The 14984-nt window shown below is 50.9% G+C and overlaps 7 protein-coding genes across 7 annotated transcripts; 5 read left to right on the forward strand and 2 right to left on the reverse strand.

Annotated features, from left to right (window-relative positions):
- Window positions 1-802: 802 nt before the first annotated feature.
- K489DRAFT_380439 (uncharacterized protein) lies at window positions 803-2154 on the reverse strand. Its single transcript, XM_033604879.1, has one exon. It carries the CDS (start codon window positions 2045-2047, stop codon window positions 1019-1021), a length of 1029 nt encoding a protein of 342 aa, XP_033460085.1. The 5' UTR covers window positions 2048-2154; the 3' UTR covers window positions 803-1018.
- Window positions 2155-2302: 148 nt separating this feature from the next.
- K489DRAFT_380440 (uncharacterized protein) lies at window positions 2303-3138 on the forward strand. Its single transcript, XM_033604880.1, has 3 exons — window positions 2303-2371; window positions 2425-2677; window positions 2741-3138. Exons 1-3 carry the CDS (start codon window positions 2330-2332, stop codon window positions 2770-2772), a joined length of 327 nt encoding a protein of 108 aa, XP_033460086.1. The 5' UTR covers window positions 2303-2329; the 3' UTR covers window positions 2773-3138.
- Window positions 3139-3996: 858 nt separating this feature from the next.
- K489DRAFT_319337 (cobW-domain-containing protein) lies at window positions 3997-5932 on the forward strand (the record flags this gene model as incomplete). Its single annotated transcript, XM_033601378.1, has 4 exons — window positions 3997-4101; window positions 4158-4243; window positions 4298-5038; window positions 5092-5932. 4 exons carry the CDS (start codon window positions 3997-3999, stop codon window positions 5930-5932), a joined length of 1773 nt encoding a protein of 590 aa, XP_033460087.1.
- Window positions 5933-6832: 900 nt separating this feature from the next.
- Window positions 6833-9064, forward strand: K489DRAFT_223870 (cytochrome P450). The gene is made up of 5 exons (XM_033599752.1): window positions 6833-7425; window positions 7481-7667; window positions 7719-7837; window positions 7909-8714; window positions 8780-9064. The coding sequence occupies exons 1-5, from the start codon at window positions 6927-6929 to the stop codon at window positions 8816-8818; spliced, it is 1650 nt and encodes a 549-aa protein (XP_033460088.1). The 5' UTR covers window positions 6833-6926; the 3' UTR covers window positions 8819-9064.
- A 533-nt stretch (window positions 9065-9597) lies between these two features.
- K489DRAFT_319828 (DEAD-domain-containing protein) lies at window positions 9598-11255 on the forward strand (the record flags this gene model as incomplete). Its single annotated transcript, XM_033601411.1, has 2 exons — window positions 9598-9716; window positions 9773-11255. 2 exons carry the CDS (start codon window positions 9598-9600, stop codon window positions 11253-11255), a joined length of 1602 nt encoding a protein of 533 aa, XP_033460089.1.
- A 932-nt stretch (window positions 11256-12187) lies between these two features.
- On the forward strand, window positions 12188-13405 carry K489DRAFT_319336 (Metallo-hydrolase/oxidoreductase; the record flags this gene model as incomplete). Its single annotated transcript, XM_033601377.1, has 2 exons — window positions 12188-13311; window positions 13345-13405. The coding sequence occupies 2 exons, from the start codon at window positions 12188-12190 to the stop codon at window positions 13403-13405; spliced, it is 1185 nt and encodes a 394-aa protein (XP_033460090.1).
- Window positions 13406-14029: 624 nt separating this feature from the next.
- Window positions 14030-14963, reverse strand: K489DRAFT_380446 (uncharacterized protein). The gene is made up of 2 exons (XM_033604881.1): window positions 14468-14963; window positions 14030-14360 (listed from the first exon to the last, which is right to left on the reverse strand). Exons 1-2 carry the CDS (start codon window positions 14653-14655, stop codon window positions 14153-14155), a joined length of 396 nt encoding a protein of 131 aa, XP_033460091.1. The 5' UTR covers window positions 14656-14963; the 3' UTR covers window positions 14030-14152.
- Between the last annotated feature and the right edge of the window lie 21 nt (window positions 14964-14984).

A 14984-nucleotide genomic window follows, 5' to 3' on the forward strand; every position in this document is an offset into this window, starting at 1 on the left:
GTGTGTCTGGTTTCGGCGGCTATACCAGAAATTTGATGATTTTTCATGGACTTCTCGACCCTCGCGGGATACTATGATTTTAAGAGGACCTCCTCTCTCTCTGTGCAGACATATGTTCTTCTTCCATACGGATAGTCCGTCGTAGTCACATCGCTGCATTCAACGATGAGAGATCCTGCACCGGGGAGAACATCGTGAGGCCGCATGACATGCAGGAATATTACAGTTTCATGTTGTTAGCACAACCGCATGGACATTCCTGTTCGGGTAAGCATCAATGGATCTCCGACAAGCTAGTGATATCTTTCCAAGGTGGTGAGGAACCATACATGTCTTGGAATGGCGTATCACAGATTCTCAAGCACGGCGATATACCGTAATGCCGTTTGAATAGTCAGATCGGGCGTTCAATTGTACATACCTCACGGGCCATTCAATCATGATTACAGATCACGGCAGCTGAGCGGTGGGCGATAGCGAATATTCTCGCCACGATATCATCGTTGACCTCGGCCAAAGTCTGGGCAAGCTTTGCGAATGGATTGTCGAGCGGGCAATTTTGGAAGCGTTTAAGGTGTGCGGACCACGCCGTTTCAAGGTTGTTCTTATCGAAAGTATTGTGTGAACAAAGAGACTGGAGGACGCAAGGGCAGCTGGAGTAGACCCTCGTTAGGGTTCATGTTGGGGTTATTTGATGTGCGCGTTTTAACGAGACGCGTGGTGAACATTCACGCGATTGAGAGGTCCCTATTGTGCCGTAAAGTCTCGCAGATGGTGAAGTCCAAGCGACGTGCTTCTCGGAAGTAAATCTCATAATTAACTTTATAAATGTTGCCAACACATTGCTCGAGAGTGTGCGGAAAGACCAGCAATTCTGCACAGTGTGGCTGTGAATCACATCGTCGAGGCTTTTCCATGCTGGCCTGCATTCTTTTGAACATGAATCATTTTGATCGACATTTGGATAATGAACAAGCTGATATGTGAGAGCCTTTGGTCCACACAGAGTGCCAGAGTCCTAAGTCGCCGCTGCATTCTCTTGCTCAATACGTCGCCGTCTCGCTTCTTTCGCTTCCTTTAGCTTAGACTCACACCGATCCACCAGCGACTTCTTGTCTCCATACATTGCTTCTAACGCAGCCCAATTACCCGCTTCCACTTTATTCTTGCCTTCACCCTTTCCGAGAAGTTCACGCTGGTACCCGAAACCGGTGTAGTAGAGGGCGATGAAGTGTCGACTCTGGCCAATCTGAGTGCCTTTGAGTTCTATTGGGGCCTTGTATGGTTCATAATCGAGCCGCGTCTCATTGGAAGCGATGCGCTTTTGTAACTGAGCCTTTGCCGTTGAATCATACACATGGCGTGGATCATTCATTGGAGATGTCGCCGGCTGAAGGCTGCTGTCTTCCTTGGTGATGACTTTGTGGTTACTGTGACTCACCTTGACAGTTGCGAGCACTTTGGGTAGCCAGAGCTCGCACATCCATTTTTCTGCCATTTTCTCACCATTCTTGGGATCATCCAGCACGACCGCCGCAATGTACGCCTCCCAAACATCGCCCAGGATTTTATTAAACCCTTTATTGCCACGGTCACGGGACCCTTCCTTCATTCTCTCACGCTCGGCATCGGCGATGTTGACTTTTGTGTCAAAACCGTATGCCATACTGTACCCAGCAAGCGTTTCGTTCTTGACCAGCTGCTCGCGCAACTGGCTCATCTGCCCAGCAGGAAGATGCGAATATTGATTAAAGATGAGCCGGGTAGCGAATACTTCTAAATACGCATCGCCCAGAAACTCGAGCTGATCGTAGCTTTGTGACTGTGCATCACGCGTGCCATGTATAGTTGAACTATGACGGAACGGGGCATCTTTGAGGGATGCCGAAGAGATGATAGGAAGCTGGGGCAATTTTGATGGCAGTGGTACAGCTTGTGGGCCCACCGGGCCTGTCACCGGCGAAGAGGTTATGTTGCGTGGATGTTGTACTTGATGCTTTTTCGAGGCGGTGCCGCCACGAGATCCTTCGAAATTGCGCTTCGACATTTTGCAATGCGATGACTTGAGCCGCGAGCTCTCCTCAGCACTGCAGGTGTGACTACAATTGAAAGTTTTCTGCACTGTGGAGATGAGCTGCGTATGTTGATTCTGGATGCAAATCTGATTGATATGAGGTCCAGAGATTGGCAATCGTCGCTGAAAAGCGAGTGAGTTCTGTGAGCCGGAAGTAGTGCCGAAGTTCAACCGGGCATCCCCGAGCCCGCATCATGACCAGCGTCAGGACATCGAACATGCGTTGCGCGATAGGACATCACTCCAGCATCCATCATGGCGTTGGTTTCGCCGAAACGGGTCTTGGACCTTGTCAAGGTACGCGGGGATGATTCAATCGCTGCGTATGCGCAACACTAACCCAGCCCAAGGTCCGATGCGCAATCTTCGGCACCGTATTCAATCCCAAAAATGAACGTCTCGGCAACAAGGTCCTTCGCCAAAAGCTACGCGGTTCTGCTCTCGCATCATATTATCCCCGCCGGGTCGTGACATTCAAGGATCTGAAGAATTTGTACCCCGGATTCGAGCTTTACGATGAGAAGGAGGAGGATCGATTAGAACACATCCAATTGCTCAAGGCGAGAGGCAAGGGAGCGCCGAAGAAATTGAGTGCACCTGCTGGTAGGACATCGTTGAAGTGTCGTAAAAGGTGACATGAAGCAGAGAGCTAACAACCGAATGTAGAGGCGAAACGCGGAGCAAAGAAGAAGAAATGAAGAATCGAGCTTGCAGAGCCCATCGACAACAGCATTAGAACGACATCTTCCACCATCTGTGTTATATTCGAAAGAGCACTGTACTATATCCACGATGCTGTGAAGGAGTTTCGGCGCATATATCTGGGAATGCTACCACTGTCATTTGATGATCCTCATCCACCTTGTACTGAGTATCTGCAGAACGATATGGTACTCCACGACCAGTAGCTACGAATCTTTGCATGAGCTTCTTCCCCGCCGACTTCCAGAGTGCGGGCAGATCTATCAGCGCCAGGCTTCAATGGATTCCATTCATATGCCCGAGCGTGAGGAAGCTTCTGGGTGACACTGAAGAACGCTATGCGGTAAGAACTAGTGGTGTTCGTTCTGATATCGAGTACTGTACGTTCTCAATTCACTGGACCGTAACAGTAACATTGTGGAGACTCCCTCTCTCTCTTCGCGATCGACGCGAAGAAATGCACTCACGTGCCCCCCTCAAAGACATGCATATTTTATTAAAGCGATGCCCATAATCAATGGCTGCGGCAACTGCCATAGTGAAAACTTAGCGTGTCGAAGCGGCCGACCAATGCAATGCCAGCCAAAAAGTCGGGTCAGCCCGCGTAATCGCAGGTCTCTGATTGGCTATATTAGCTCGACCAGTCCGACTTTCGACCACATCGTATACAGACATGACTTCCACCTGGATGGTTTTATTGCGACATGCCGCGAGGTGAATAATCCTCGCACAATGTCGGAGGCAGAAAGACCGGGATTTGTCGTGAGAATTGGACGCCTGCGGATGCAATTGACATGACCCGAAGACATATGATCTTACCTGATTCATGATCGTGAGGATAAGTCATCGGAGCACTCCTTCCGTGTGAGATTAGTGATCTTCCCATATCGTGAGGAGGAAAGATTTTGACCGTGAAAGATGAGAAGATTTGCACGAAGACTTGCCGTCGCTGTACCGGTGGTCTGCTCCTTATTGGCTTGCCTTTCTGCCCTGAAAATTATGTGACCAAGGGGGAGATAGTCTTTCCGGTTTCCGTCTTTGTCGACCACACCTGTTGTACACCACTACATCATATCTGACGGGCCATCAAAGTCAGAGCCATCATGGTGCTTTTGATTATCGGGATGATGTACTTGTCGACGCACAAAAAGTCGATATCGAATATTGGATGTTTGAGATGCTTTCGAAAATTATTCGCATATCCAAATTGAACGATCATTATGGCCAAACCAAAGGCTTCAAACAAGTCCAAATCTGGCATCGCAAAGGCCGGCTCCAAGGTGCCAGTCAAGGCATTGCCTGTCACCTTGTTGTCTGGCTTTCTGGTGGGTTGCGACGATGACTGATCCAATCAGAGATACTGATCTTGCTGGATGAACAGGGAAGTGGTAAAACCACTCTACTTCAGCACATTCTTCGAAGCGAGCATGGCCTAAAGATTGCCGTGATCGTCAATGACATTGGAGAGTATGCAAAGCATCATGCCGAAAGAGGTCCGTTCAATGCTGATAAACTTCGCAGAGTCAATGTCGACGCCAACCTCATCCGCAGCACACATCGTCTCACCAAGACCGAGGAGAAAGTCATCGCTCTTCAAAACGGTTGCATCTGCTGCACACTTCGTGGCGATCTTCTCGAAGAACTTGTTCGTCTGGCAGAGCTTGCTGAGTTCGACTACATCATCGTCGAGAGCAGTGGTATCAGTGAACCTGAACAAGTTGCCGAGACCTTCGATGCACGTTTGGCCGAGCAAATTAGCGAGCTGGGCGACGGTCCAGAAGGGCTTGATGAGGGCACCCTCGCCGCTCTGAAAAGAATCAAAGAAGCCGGTGGACTGGAGAAGTTCGCCAAACTGGACACCACCTGCACTGTTATCGATGCCTTTACCATGTACCACGACTTCGAGACCACAGACCTTTTATCTTCCCGCCGTGATGATGTCGTTGCGGAAGATGAGCGGACTGTATCGGATCTAATGGTCGATCAGATCGAGTTCGCTGACGTGATTGTCCTGAACAAGATTGACATGGTTTCCAAGAAGACAAAGGACAGTATCCTCGACTTGATCAGGAAGCTGAACCACCGCGCCAAGATCATCGAGAGTAGCTACGGCAAGATCAATGTTCAAGAGATTGTCAATACTGGAATGTTCAACCTCGACGTTGCTCAGACTGGCTATGGCTGGTTGCAGGACTTGCATGCCATGACCATTCGAGAGGTCAACGGAAGGAAGATGGTGACACCCAAGCCAGAGACTGAAGAGTGAGTCCCAATAAATCCACCATGAAGCCAACTTGACTGACAAGATCGATAAGATACAACGTTCGCAACTTCGTCTACGTCCGCCATCGGCCCTTCCATCCCCGTCGCTTGTTTGCTTTGCTGCATGACAAATTCATCCTTCAACACCCAATGGAGGATGAAGATGGAGAGGATGAAGATGACGCTGACGAAGAAATGGAAGACGTTGACGAATCTGATGAAGAAGAAGAAGACGAGGAAGACGCCGATGAGATTGAAGAGGACCCCCTGGAGATCCCGGACCCATCTGTCATTCTTGCTGCCAAGCGCGCTCACCCCTTGTTCTCTCGCCTTTTCAGATCCAAGGGCGAGTACTGGCTTGCCACCCGGCCCGGCCGCGCAGGCGAATGGTCGCAGGCCGGCGCAATGCTGACACTCGCTGGAGGTCGTCCATGGTTCGTCTGTATTGACCGCAGCGAGTGGGAGACGGGTAACCAGGATATCGACGAGCTTGTCGAGCACGACCTCGCTGCAGGCGGCAAATGGGGTGATCGCCGACAGGAGCTTGTCTTCATCGGTGAAAACCTAGATATCCCTGGTATCGAGGCGACCCTAGATGCTTGTCTGCTCACAGATGAGGAGTGGAGGAGTTGGCAGAATGTGATGCTCAAGGGCCCCGGAGGTCCCAACAAGATGGAAAAGGCCGAGCAAGCGGCCAAGGAGAAGAAGCTAGCCGATCTCTTTGATGATGGCTTCCCAGACTGGGACGAGCCCGAGGAGGAGGGCGACGAGATGGATCACGACCATCATGGACATTCACACAACGGCCACTCCCACCCGCACACTAATGGTAATGGTGCGGTCAAGAGTAATAAGCCGAAGCACGGCATCAGGAAGGATGGTACCACCTATTAGATGAGCTGCTGTAGCTTTGAATGAAACACGATTGATGACAGCTTCCGATCCATTGGTCGCGCAAGATCTCCGCGAGTATGTAGACCTCGAGCGTTTCTTGTGAGGAGACGACAGCGAGAAGGAAGGTTGCATGTCCCCGAGCGCCAAATGAGGCTTTGATTCTAATACTGCAACAATTCTTTCCTGTCCACAGTCGAGTGTCGGTACACTACACCTGCTGGGCACAGTATACCGTCGTGCTGTGCAATTTGCAGTCTATGTGACGTCATCCACTTTCTCGCCGAAGCAGCGGACTCCCAGCTGTTTCCTCTGCCCAGGTGTGGATTGATTTGTGTGTGTGTGTGTGTGTGCACCAGGATGGCAGACGTACAGTACACCTTGACACAATACATCAATGAGCATTGTGGCTAAGATGTTTGGGTTAAGTATAATAAAGGGTAGACGAACGGGTATGCTGACCCCCACCAGCGCCTCGAGACATTGGACCTGCTCGTGTCATCAGGCTGCTATGATTTCTGCAGCGGAGTTCACCTCGTGCACTCGTACCGTCATGCGTTGCGTACAGTTGACATTACTAGATGCGATAGTATGGACAATCACCACCTGACAAGCACTGCTGCACTCGACGATGTTAATATCCAGTCATAATAATATGTACCTAGGTACCTTCCACGGCTGTAAACACTGGGGGAAACTGGGATGCCGGACGCTCGAAAACGCCACAGAATTTGACATGCATGTACAGTATGTATACAGGTGCCTAAAAATGCGAAAACGAGCCGCAGAGCTCAGTGTGGTGGTTTGATTTTCCATTGATCCTCCTCTCATCATCATTGATTCTTTCGTTATAGCATGCAGCGACATAAAAGACGAGACTGACTCCGCCAATGACAAGTGCGATAACCCTTCCGTTCCCACCATACCACATATCGCACAACATCAGAGTTGGCACCCGTAGCCCGACACCGACTCTGGTCTGCCGTTGACGAGAACCATGTCGTCTCCTCCGCTCGCACTCGTGTCCTTGGTGCTGTCTGCCATCGAAACGTACGTGCTGGCCCTGACCATTCCGGATCGTCTTTTCCAGAGCCGTAGCGTGGTCGCCGTCTGCTGCTTCGTCTTGAACTTTCCTCTCTTCTGGCTATACTACGTTTTCATCCAGAGGCTTTTTCTACATCCTCTTCGACATCTCCCCGGACCCAAGGGCTCCAATTACATCATCGGAGAGTTCTTAAATGAGCTCCAGACCCCGCCAGGCAATGCGTTCAAGGAATGGATAAATGCGATACCGAATGATGGCTTGCTCCGGTACAGAACCCTATTCAACGTCAGCCAGGTGATCGCAACATCGCACGAAAGTCTCAAGTCAGTGCTTTCTGACAACACGTACGATTGGGAGAAGCCCCCGGAGTTGATCCGGGTGCTGGGTAAAGTGATCGGAGAGCTCGGTCTCATCCTGGTTGAAGGAGACATTCATAAATTTCAGCGAAAGCGTAGGTACCGTATTCTGACGTTTCGGACGACCCCTGTCACTGACTCTATACCTAGATCTTCTCCCTTCATTTCGGATTAATCATATCAAGAGCCTTTATCCTGTTTTCTGGAGGAAGGGATGTGAACTGAATGCCACACTCATCAAAGAAGGGCCGATCGTTCTGCCAGCGAAATCTGACAAGAAGTCATTTGAGGTAGAGATCGGCGCCTTTGCGACTCGTGCTACTCTAGACATCATCGGGTATGTTCGGCTCTGAAATTTGTCCACGATGATTATTTAACGTTTGGACAGCATTGCGGGTTTTGGCTTCGACTTTGGTGCTCTTCGCAATCCCGACGATGAGCTGGTGCAGAAGTACAATTGGCTGGTTGAACCCGCCCCAGAAAAGGCAGCCTGGTTTATCGCAAACAGTAGGTCTTTAACAAGCAGTGGGCTCGGGCGGACTCTGAACATTGACCGCTCCACACAGTCATTATCCCAGAGTGGATTATATCTCGTATACCCTGGTACCTTACTCGACGCATCAACTCAATCCAATCCGACCTCATCAAATTTGCTACGGAGCTGCTCCGTGATCGTCGCGCAGCCTTCAAGAAGGATGCTAAATACGCCGACTCGATGGATGACATTCTATCCCTTCTGATCAAATCCAACGATTTTTCCGACGAGGACCTGGCGAACCAGACTCTGACAATGTTGGCTGCCGGTCATGAGACAACATCATCTGCGTTATCTTGGGTTCTCTATCTTCTCTCCAAGTATCCCGAGTACCAGACTAGATTGCGCGCAGAGATTCGTGCGACATTACCTGACCCATCTACTGGCAGCAGTGCCATTACTGCTGCAGATATTGATCATCTCCCCTTGCTTGCAGCCATCTGCCAAGAGACTCTGCGTCTCTATCCGACAGTACCTGTCACTGGTCGAATATCTGTCAGAGATACGCGAATCAACGACGTCCACATTCCCAAGGACACGTTTGTGGTCTTGTCGCCGTGGGCGGTCAACCGCTCGAAGAAGCATTGGGGCCCGACTGCCGAGGAGTTCCTCCCGGAACGCTGGATTAGCGCTGACGGGACGGCAAACAAGACAGGTGGAGCAACAAGCAATTACAGCCAGATCACGTTCTTACATGGTCCACGAAGCTGCATTGGTCAAGATTTTGCTGCAAGCGAGTTGAAGTGTCTCTGTGCTACGCTCGTCGGGAAGTTCCAATTCGAGCTTGCAAGGAGTGAAGAAGGTGGACAATACACCCCCGCCGGAGTGGTCACGACCAAAGCACAGAAGGTAAGCCGGATGTTGTTCTTCACCTCTACTGCTTATACAACATTTACTAACAATGGCTCTGCTAGGGAATGTGGCTCAGAGTGAAGGAAGTTCCTGGATGGTAGGATTGTTTCGTCAGCAGTCGGAAATCGAAGAACAATCTATTTCTCGAGGGGTCTTGTGTCGATCAGTTTACATTTCATGGGCGCAGTTCAGCTAACAACCTTCGCCGGATCATCGATGATTTGGTACACGTCAAGTATGCATGGGACCCCTTCAATCCTGAGAGTAGAAAGTAGAGTACCAAGAGAACCTTTGGCGATTGAATAGACTGAAGACAGGCTTTCTCTTGTCGCGCATGTCACGAGAAACGCTCGGGGTTGGTGATGCCTACGGAAAACGGTTCACCTGACTAATCCCGCGGCGGCGGAGGCTCCTTGGGCCGGAATCAACTCCAAATCGTGCCCTGAAATTTGAGGGCGCAGTTCAGCAAATAATGATATGACGACTAGGCCGCAATGAGCGTTCACATGAAATTCCAAGGCTCACAGATCGAGGAGTTGTATGCCTAGTATCTTCGCTCGGAATTGCATCTCACTTTTTCTCAACTTTTTCAATGTTATCCAACGTGCTACGGCGATCGACCAAAATCACATCTTTTGTAACGAGCCCACTTTCTCAAGCTGCGACATCACGATTTACCGACCAATTGCGTCTCACTTGTTCTGAGAGTCACAGGCGCCTTTCTTTTGCGAAAATGCCACCTGCACCCAGACGCCAATTCAACCGACCTCGAAGAGGCGGTGCACCTGGAGGCGGTCAAGATCGTAATCAATCGACAATCGCAGAACAGCAGCCGAAACGCTCGCAGATCACCGAACAGTCGTCTCAAGCTCCGTTGCCGATGGACGTCAAGGCCTTGTATGCAACAGCAGCCGGCGATGCAGCAGCCAGACCATTCTCTGACATGCAAGGTCAACTGGACGACAATTTGTTGAAGGGTCTCAACCAACTGGGATTCCAGTAGGTTCTACTTGATGAGCCGGACTTGTCGAAAACCACGATTGACTTTTCTCCAGATACATGTCGCCTGTCCAACAGAAGGTCCTAACAGAGCTACCATCACGTACGGCGGATTGCATAGTACAGGCCAAGACCGGTACCGGCAAGACCGTCGCATTCTTACTGCCTGCTATCCAGAATCTCCTGGCCGGTAACATGCCGCGACGAGGCAATGTCGGAATTCTCGTTATCTGTCCCACCCGAGAATTGGCGCAACAAATTGCGAAAGAGGCGGAAGGGGTCACGGCGTGTCTGCCCCGAAAATTGGAGTGTCACACTGCGTTTGGCGGAACAAGCCGTCCTGCTCATCTGAAGAGATTCCTCAACGGAGACCCGACCATTTTGGTTGCAACACCTGGGCGATTGGACGACATCCTGAACGAGGAAGAGGTACGCATAAAGATGACTGGCCTCCAGACTGTCATTCTAGATGAAGCCGATCGTATGCTTGACCAGGGTTTCGCGCCTACAGTTAAGCGTGTCCTCACTCGCCTTCCTCCCAAGAACACCGGCTGGCAGGGCATGTGCTTTTCGGCTACCATGACCAAAGATGTGATGGACGTTGCCAAGTGCGTTCTCAAGCCTGGCTTTACCATGCTTTCTACCGTGGATCCCAATGAGGTCCCGACGCACGAGCGTGTCCCACAATTCTCAGTTGTGGTGAATGACGTGCCGGACATGTATGCGGCACTGCTTGCGGTGATCAAAGAAGAGCAAGCGCAAGATCTTCAGAAGGCCAAAATCATCGTGTTTGGCACGACCGCGAATGGTGTCGGTCTGCTTCATGACTTGTTCAAAGAAGCACTGCCTCACACGAAAGTCTTTGAGTTGCACAGTCGGATGTCACAAAATGCTCGTACTCGCATTACAACCGAGTTCAAAGACACCGAGAATGGCGTTCTCTTTGCTTCAGATGTCGTCGGACGAGGCATTGACTTCCCCAACGTCTCGTCGGTCATCCAGGTCGGACTTCCTTCTGACAAAGACCAGTATGTGCACCGTGTTGGGCGAACTGCTCGTGCCGGAAAAGATGGTCGTGCAGTAGTCATCCTCACGAATAACGAGTCATTCTTCCTTCACACGAACAAGGATCTGACGATAAAACCATACCCGTCCGAGGCAACGATCGCTTCACTATCATCTCCCTCCACTCAAGCTCACCAAGCGACCATTGACGAAGCGATGCAGAAGGTGCCCGTGATCTCCAAGGAGCACGCCTACCGTGCTTTCCTCGGCTACAACAAGACCTTCATGAAGAAGCTCCAACTCCAAGCTCCAGGTCTAGTAGAGATGGCCAACCGCTATGCGAAAAGTATGGGATGTCCAGAGCCGCCGATGCTAGAGAAGAGAACCGTGGCAATGATGGGCTTGAAGGGTGTACCTGGTCTACGAATCGGCTCAACACGTTCAGATGGCGATGAGGGTCCACCGAGAGGGCCTCCTAGAGGGCCACCGAGAGGGCCTCCTCGGGGTGGTCGACCCCCTCAGGGTAGACGTTGAGTGCAGCAGAACTACTCCGAGTAGACGTTGTGACGTTCACGTCGAAGACACTCGTTTCGTCATTCCCTTCTTCAACACGCCATAGCATGCGCTGCAATGGCCCGTTTAGGCGCAGGCCTTTGCAGTCTGCGTTCAGCGAGGCTCCGCGTTTCCCCGTTCGCGAAACATCTCCACCAGATGCCGAGGCCTGGAAGGTAAAGCGCGTTAATTGTGAATGTATGGGAAGAACGAACGAACGGACGGACGAACGAGTCCAGCAGGGAGACATGACCTCGACTGCCCCGAATTATCAGTTTATAGATTTAGAGTATGTTGCTTCAGGAGACCCTGAGCTACGCATATGTATTTATATGGTCGATGCATAAAGACTCTATTACTAATATTATTATCGCGTATTGAAGAGCGTCGAATCATCAGACTGACCACAGCGAACAGTTGACTGCCCGCACTTCAGCTGTGGGTTCTCTCACTGCCGCCATGACAAGCATCATTGGTAAAGACTAGTGACAGTAGTGCGATTGATGTAGACCATTCCATATTGCTCGTGGACCGTTCTTGATCTTTGGAATACTGTACGCGCAGGTTGGCAATGGGGTGCATTATCAAGGAGCAGCCGGTGGATTTCCTGAACGGTTATCGCGTGGCCCATGTGCGTCTTATCTCCGCCTTCATTCGTTCGGCCCCAACATTGCGGTCGGCAGCACTTGGTCCAACTTACCGACACGCGCAACCCAAGCCAGCCAACATCAGCTATGGAAGCATGCGATTATCCTTACGATAATTAGCTCTCCGAGCTCAAATGTTTCTCAATGTCTTTTTGGACCCGGCCTCTTTTCAATAATTTCTGCTCTTCAGCATCGCGATTCGTCAGCCCGTCGTTCTCCACGCTCTTTTCATTTCCTGCCTGTGGAACGATGATATCAAGAACAATCATGTCGAATTCATCGCGAACCATCACCACCACCAAACTTCCATCACGGAGCCCCAATCCTACGAATTCCAAAGATCATCACATCGATTCGAAGCCTTCAGGTTTCAAAAATCCGTGGCCGTCATGGCCGCCAAGGAAACTCAGCTTCTCCGAGATCCTTTATCTTCGCTTCGGATCTCATGACGAAAAGAACAATATTCCTGTCCCGCAAGGTCCCAATGGAACCAGATCAGAAGAACTGGTGCGGATTCTTCCTAAACTTACTTGGGGTTCTGGCGACTCGACGCGTCTTCGCGCGACATGGATCGGCCACTCTTCATTTCTCGTAGAAACCCCTGGACTCATCAAAGGTGCGACACGAGGGGTGCGAATCCTGTTCGATCCCGTCTTTGCCGAGAGGACATCGCCTTTCACATGGATCGGTCCCAAACGGTACACACCGCCTCCCTGCACCGCGGAGGACTTGCCCGATGTGGACGTCATCTGCATCTCACATAGTCATTACGACCATCTGGATATCAAAACCGTGAAGCAACTCTATGCGAAACTAAAAGGCCGGGTTGTATTCGTTGTTCCTCTGAAGTTGAAGAAATGGTTTCTCAAGAATATTCGATGTCAGGATGACGACGTCGTCGAATTGGACTGGTGGGAGAGTTGCCGTGTCTCAACCGAGGACTACGGTTCCATTGACGTCGTCGGCTGTCCCGCTCAACACGGCTCCGGCAGAACGATTTGGGACACGGGACGGACATTATGGTGTGGCTTTTCGATCGAATGCCGGAATCCGGATGACCCTGAGAGAGACAGGCGACTGTACTATGCGGGCGACACGGCATATCAGGCCGTGACCGCTCCCAGCCCGTGTCCTGCTTTCAAGGAGATCGGTTCAACGTTAGGTCCCTTTGACTTGGCATTTATTCCCATCGGCCTCTACAGTCCACCTTCTTTCATGAGCGCAGTCCACGTCACGCCTGAGCAGGCGCTTTCGATACACAAGGATGTCCAGGCGAAAAGATCGCTGGGCATGCATTATGGAACAGTCAGAGGTGGCATCAGCAAAGCCTTCGAGGACGTCCGGGATCCTCCGAGGAGATGGAGAGAGATTGCTGAGAAGGAAGGTCTTTGGTTGGGCGGTGGAGTTGAAGGAGAGGGGAGCAGCGCGGATTGGACGGGTAATGGTGTTGGTCTATGTGATATTGGAGAGACGGTCGCTGTATGAGGGGGTCGATGCGTTTGACGTGCACAGAGGAGCCTACATGGAAATTTGAAATTATCTCAAGGATGTGTCAGAGTACCAGCACGAGTCAAAGCCTCATACTGCTCGCTGCGGAACGACCTCCAAGTGCTCTTGTCACCTGACCGCATAAGAACCTCGCCCGTACTGCGTCAGTATGGCTCGCTGTGCAAAATGGGTTTCATTTATTGCATTCTCTTGCGTGCAAATCCGAAATGCCAACTTTGCAGATTCCCAATCGACAACAAGCAGGTGATGGATGCTAACAGGTCTGTCAAGCCTGTTCTCAAGCATCCAAGTACTGCTGGGTCCACAGCAAACGCGACACGAAGGCTTTGATGGAGGGAAAGTAGACCACAGTCAGCGAAGAATCGGCCATTCTCGTAACGTATCTATCGAAAAAGCCACTCAGATATGTTCGGAATAGTAACAGTGGTTGTAAGCAGCGTGTTTAAGCGTCCATGCGCACCCAAGAGTCAAAGAGGGCGCAGCTATGTGTGCTTCGGAACCATAGCGATCTCAGAGGGTCCCGATTTCGGCTTGCGTGCTACGACATTACCACAGCTCTTGCATTCGTGCGTCGTATCTGAGCACCAATTGCAAAGACAAGCCCAGGGGAAATAAGCAACCGCCATGGACACAAATCCCCAGAAGCTGAGAGAATTGCGCACATTAGCCTCCGATAATCAGTGGGACTATTGAGTCAAACCGAACCGAGCGAAACGGCAAACCTTACATTGTTTCTGCGGTCCACTTGTGATGTACTTTGGTCGTTGTTACTGCTTCACAGAACGGACAGTTTATTAACGCGGGCTCAGATCTTAGGTCTTGCAGCGGCGTGACGACTCCAATCTTTGTCAGGACTGGTTTCGGTTTGATTATCTCCGGATTTGCTGTTGAAGGAGTTTTCTGACGACTGTATTGCATCGGTTCGGTATCGCTGGATTCAACATCATTGAGACATCAGTGATGAGCAAATCGCATGGCTCCTGAGGCGCGTCTGAGGAGCGTTTGTTTAATTCTCGACCGAAGCGGAAATGCTCGTACCTCTTGGGCGCGTCGCTAATCGTTTCGATTGTCGTGTCTGAGACCACTGTCGTGATCGAGTCATCTGCGATCGCACGGGAGGCTGCTTGTGTTGGATCTGCCATGGGCCCACTGTATGGAGGAGGCGATGACCCATCGCCACCACTTGGGTTTACACTCATCTCTGCAAAGTTCTGATCTACTGCCATATACCTAGGTATCTAGGTATCCTTCCGGTGATGAAAGAAAGGAATGATGACGAATTGGAAATGACACTGGGCAGTGAGGACTTCACGCTTACATTCCTCCTGTACCGGTGAGTATGGCTATCCCCAGGGCGGCGCGTTCGTCGCACTGAATGGGAGTGCCGGTGATGTAAAGGCATCCGGCCGGTACTTTGAGCTCAGATGTATGTGAGTGACCACGTAGCCACGCATCTTTTATTGTGGGCGGCTTGTCGCGTGCTAGAACGGAGTGTCGAATGATAATGGCGGTACATTCTCCCGTCGCAAGGTGCTGAGCAAGCGAGCTGACCCTG

The sequence above is a fragment of the Dissoconium aciculare genome (genome assembly GCF_010015565.1).
Source record: "Dissoconium aciculare CBS 342.82 unplaced genomic scaffold K489scaffold_6, whole genome shotgun sequence".
Lineage (NCBI taxonomy): Eukaryota > Fungi > Ascomycota > Dothideomycetes > Mycosphaerellales > Dissoconiaceae > Dissoconium > Dissoconium aciculare.

What these genes read in the sequence shown, in the direction of transcription:
- K489DRAFT_223870 (XM_033599752.1), top strand. Translation starts at nt 6,927, where the DNA reads ATGTCGTCTCCTCCGCTCGCACTCGTGTCCTTGGTGCTGTCTGCCATC. An exon ending in TCATAAATTTCAGCGAAAGC is followed by an intron (nt 7,426 to 7,480) that starts GTAGGTACCGTA and finishes CTCTATACCTAG; the next exon opens with ATCTTCTCCCTTCATTTCGG. An exon ending in AGCCTGGTTTATCGCAAACA is followed by an intron (nt 7,838 to 7,908) that starts GTAGGTCTTTAA and finishes TCATTATCCCAG; the next exon opens with AGTGGATTATATCTCGTATA.
- K489DRAFT_380446 (XM_033604881.1), bottom strand. Translation starts at nt 14,655, where the DNA reads ATGGCAGTAGATCAGAACTTTGCAGAGATGAGTGTAAACCCAAGTGGT. An exon ending in ATTAGCGACGCGCCCAAGAG is followed by an intron (nt 14,361 to 14,467) that starts GTACGAGCATTT and finishes TGTTGAATCCAG; the next exon opens with CGATACCGAACCGATGCAAT.
- K489DRAFT_380440 (XM_033604880.1), top strand. Translation starts at nt 2,330, where the DNA reads ATGGCGTTGGTTTCGCCGAAACGGGTCTTGGACCTTGTCAAG. An exon ending in GGGTCTTGGACCTTGTCAAG is followed by an intron (nt 2,372 to 2,424) that starts GTACGCGGGGAT and finishes ACCCAGCCCAAG; the next exon opens with GTCCGATGCGCAATCTTCGG. An exon ending in GAAATTGAGTGCACCTGCTG is followed by an intron (nt 2,678 to 2,740) that starts GTAGGACATCGT and finishes AACCGAATGTAG; the next exon opens with AGGCGAAACGCGGAGCAAAG.
- K489DRAFT_380439 (XM_033604879.1), bottom strand. Translation starts at nt 2,047, where the DNA reads ATGTCGAAGCGCAATTTCGAAGGATCTCGTGGCGGCACCGCCTCGAAA.